Consider the following 2,500-nt stretch of genomic DNA (forward strand, 5'->3'; position numbering starts at 1 on the left):
GCGCTGTCCTTGGATTGGGGGCTTGTTGAAAGTCCGCGGGGAACTACAGCGGTGCGAACTGGGATTGCACCAGATGGAGACAGAAGTATTAAGATTCAAAGATGAATTGAAATCAACGTGGTTCGTTGGCAAGCTTCTCTCCGAATTTGACTTAGGAGAAAGGAAGGAAGAAGCCCTTTCGAATGGAAACAAGAACTTTTACATCGGTATGGCTGCTGCTTCCGTCATTTTCGGCGGAATTATGCTGGCTAGAAGGAGAATGGCTGGAGAAGGTGCGGACAACAGCTCTTTGGAAGAATATGTTCCAGAAATGGAACATGGATGCAAAGAGCTGTTGGACGGCATTGAACTCAAAATTGAAACCGAAGATCGGACTACTCTCTTGAAGAATCTCGAGGCTGAAAATGATAAGTTACGAGGACAAATGAAAAAAATGGGGAGAATAGTAGAAATTAAGGAAAATCTGCAAAGTGATTGCACCGAAAAAGACCTTCAGATGAAAGAACTTGAAAAATTGATGGAAAACATCCGGAATGAAAATGACGTAATGAAGAAAGAACAAAATCAGAAAAATGAACTAGTAAAGGAAATGAAAAATGAAGTTGCAGAATTGAAGGCAGAAAAAACTAAACTGAAATCTGAATGCGTCGAAAAAGACCTTCAGATGAAGGAACATGAAAAATTGATGGAATTTATCAGAAAGGAAAATGAAGTAGTGAAGAAAGAACAAATTGAGAAACATGAACTAGAAAAGGAATTGAAAAAGGAAGTTGGTGAATTGAAGGCAGAAAAAACTAAACTGGAATCTGAATGCGTTGGAAAAGACCTTCAGATGAAGGAACATGAAAAATTGATGGAATTTATCAGAAAGGAAAATAAAGTAGTGAAGAAAGAACAAATTGAGAAATATGAACTAGAAAAGGAATTGAAAAAGGAAGTTGGTGAATTGAAGGCAGAAAAACCTAAAATGGAATCTGAATGCGTTGGAAAAGACCTTCAGATGAAGGAACATGAAAAATTGATGGAATTTATCAGAAAGGAAAATGAAGTAGTGAAGAAAGAACAAATTGAGAAACATGAACTAGTAAAGGAATTGAAAAAGGAAGTTGGTGAATTGAAGGCAGAAAAAAATTAAACTGGAATCTGAATGTGTCGAAAAAGACCTTCAGATGAAGGAACATGAAAAATTGATGGAATTTATCAGAAAGGAAAATGAAGTAATGAAGAAAGAACAAATTGAGAAAAATGAACTAGTAAAGGAATTGAAAAGGGAAGTTGGTGAATTGAAGGCAGAAAAAACTAAACTGGAATCTGAATGCATCGAAAAAGACCTTCAGATGAAGGCACATGAAAAATTGATGGAATTTATCAGAAAGGAAAATGAAGTAGTGAAGAAAGAACAAAATCAGAAAAATGAACTTGTAAACGAATTGAAAAAGGAAATAGACGAATTAAAGGAAGAAAGAGAAAAAACAAAAGCTGACATGGCGCAAGATTATGGAAAACTGGAATTTTTGTGCAAAATAAAAGACCTTGATATAATGGAATGAAATATGATTGCTGAGAGTTTTGAAAATGAAAATGAAGAAATGAAGAAGGCGCAAAGTAAGAACATGGAGCAAATGAATAAACTGAAAAGTGTAGTTAGTGAACTAAAGGCTGAAAAAGAGAAATTGGAAGCTGAATGCGTCGAAAAAGACCTTCAGATGAAGAAACTGAAGCATTGGCTGGAAAATCTCAGAAATGTTAAGGAGAAATTTAAGACCAATCAAAATGAGAAAACAGAAAACCTAAATGAATTGAAAAGAGATGTTTCGGGATTGAAGGCGGAAAAAGCTAAATTGAAATCGGAATGCTTTGAAAAAGACATTCTGGTGAAGAAACTGAAAAATTTGCTGGAAAATCTCAGAAATGAAAATGAGAAAGTGAGACCAATCAAAATGAGAAAACAGAAAACCTAAATGAATTGAAAAGAGATGTTTCGGGATTGAAGGCGGAAAAAGCTAAATTGAAATCGGAATGCTTTGAAAAAGACATTCTGGTGAAGAAACTGAAAAATTTGCTGGAAAATCTCAAAATGAAAATGAGAAAGTGAAGACCAATCAAAATGAGAAAACAGAAAACCTAAATGAATTGAAAAGAGATGTTTCGGGATTGAAGGCGGAAAAAGCTAAATTGAAATCGGAATGCTTTGAAAAAGACATTCTGGTGAAGAAACTGAAAAATTTGCTGGAAAATCTCAGAAATGAAAATGAGAAAGTGAGACCAATCAAAATGAGAAAATGGAACAACTCAATAAATGGAAACGTGAAGTTGACCAACTGAAGGAAGAAAGAGAGAAAATTAAAGCTGATTATGAAAAACTGGAATTTGTGTGTAAAATAAAAGACCTTGAGATAATGGAACGAAATATGATTGCGGAGAAGTTTGAAACAGAAAACGAAGAAATTAAGAAGGCGCATATTAAGAACATGGAGCAACTGAATAAACTGAAAAGTTT

The 2,500-nt window shown here is 34.6% G+C and overlaps 1 protein-coding gene across 1 annotated transcript; it reads left to right on the forward strand.

Moving 5' to 3' along the window:
• Window positions 1-1,553: 1,553 nt before the first annotated feature.
• LOC137617715 (kinetochore protein Nuf2-like) lies at window positions 1,554-1,961 on the forward strand. The gene has a single exon (XM_068347712.1). It carries the CDS (start codon window positions 1,554-1,556, stop codon window positions 1,959-1,961), a length of 408 nt encoding a protein of 135 aa, XP_068203813.1.
• The last annotated feature ends 539 nt before the right edge of the window (window positions 1,962-2,500 follow it).

The sequence above is a fragment of the Palaemon carinicauda genome, chromosome 23 (assembly GCF_036898095.1).
Source record: "Palaemon carinicauda isolate YSFRI2023 chromosome 23, ASM3689809v2, whole genome shotgun sequence".
NCBI lineage: Eukaryota > Metazoa > Arthropoda > Malacostraca > Decapoda > Palaemonidae > Palaemon > Palaemon carinicauda.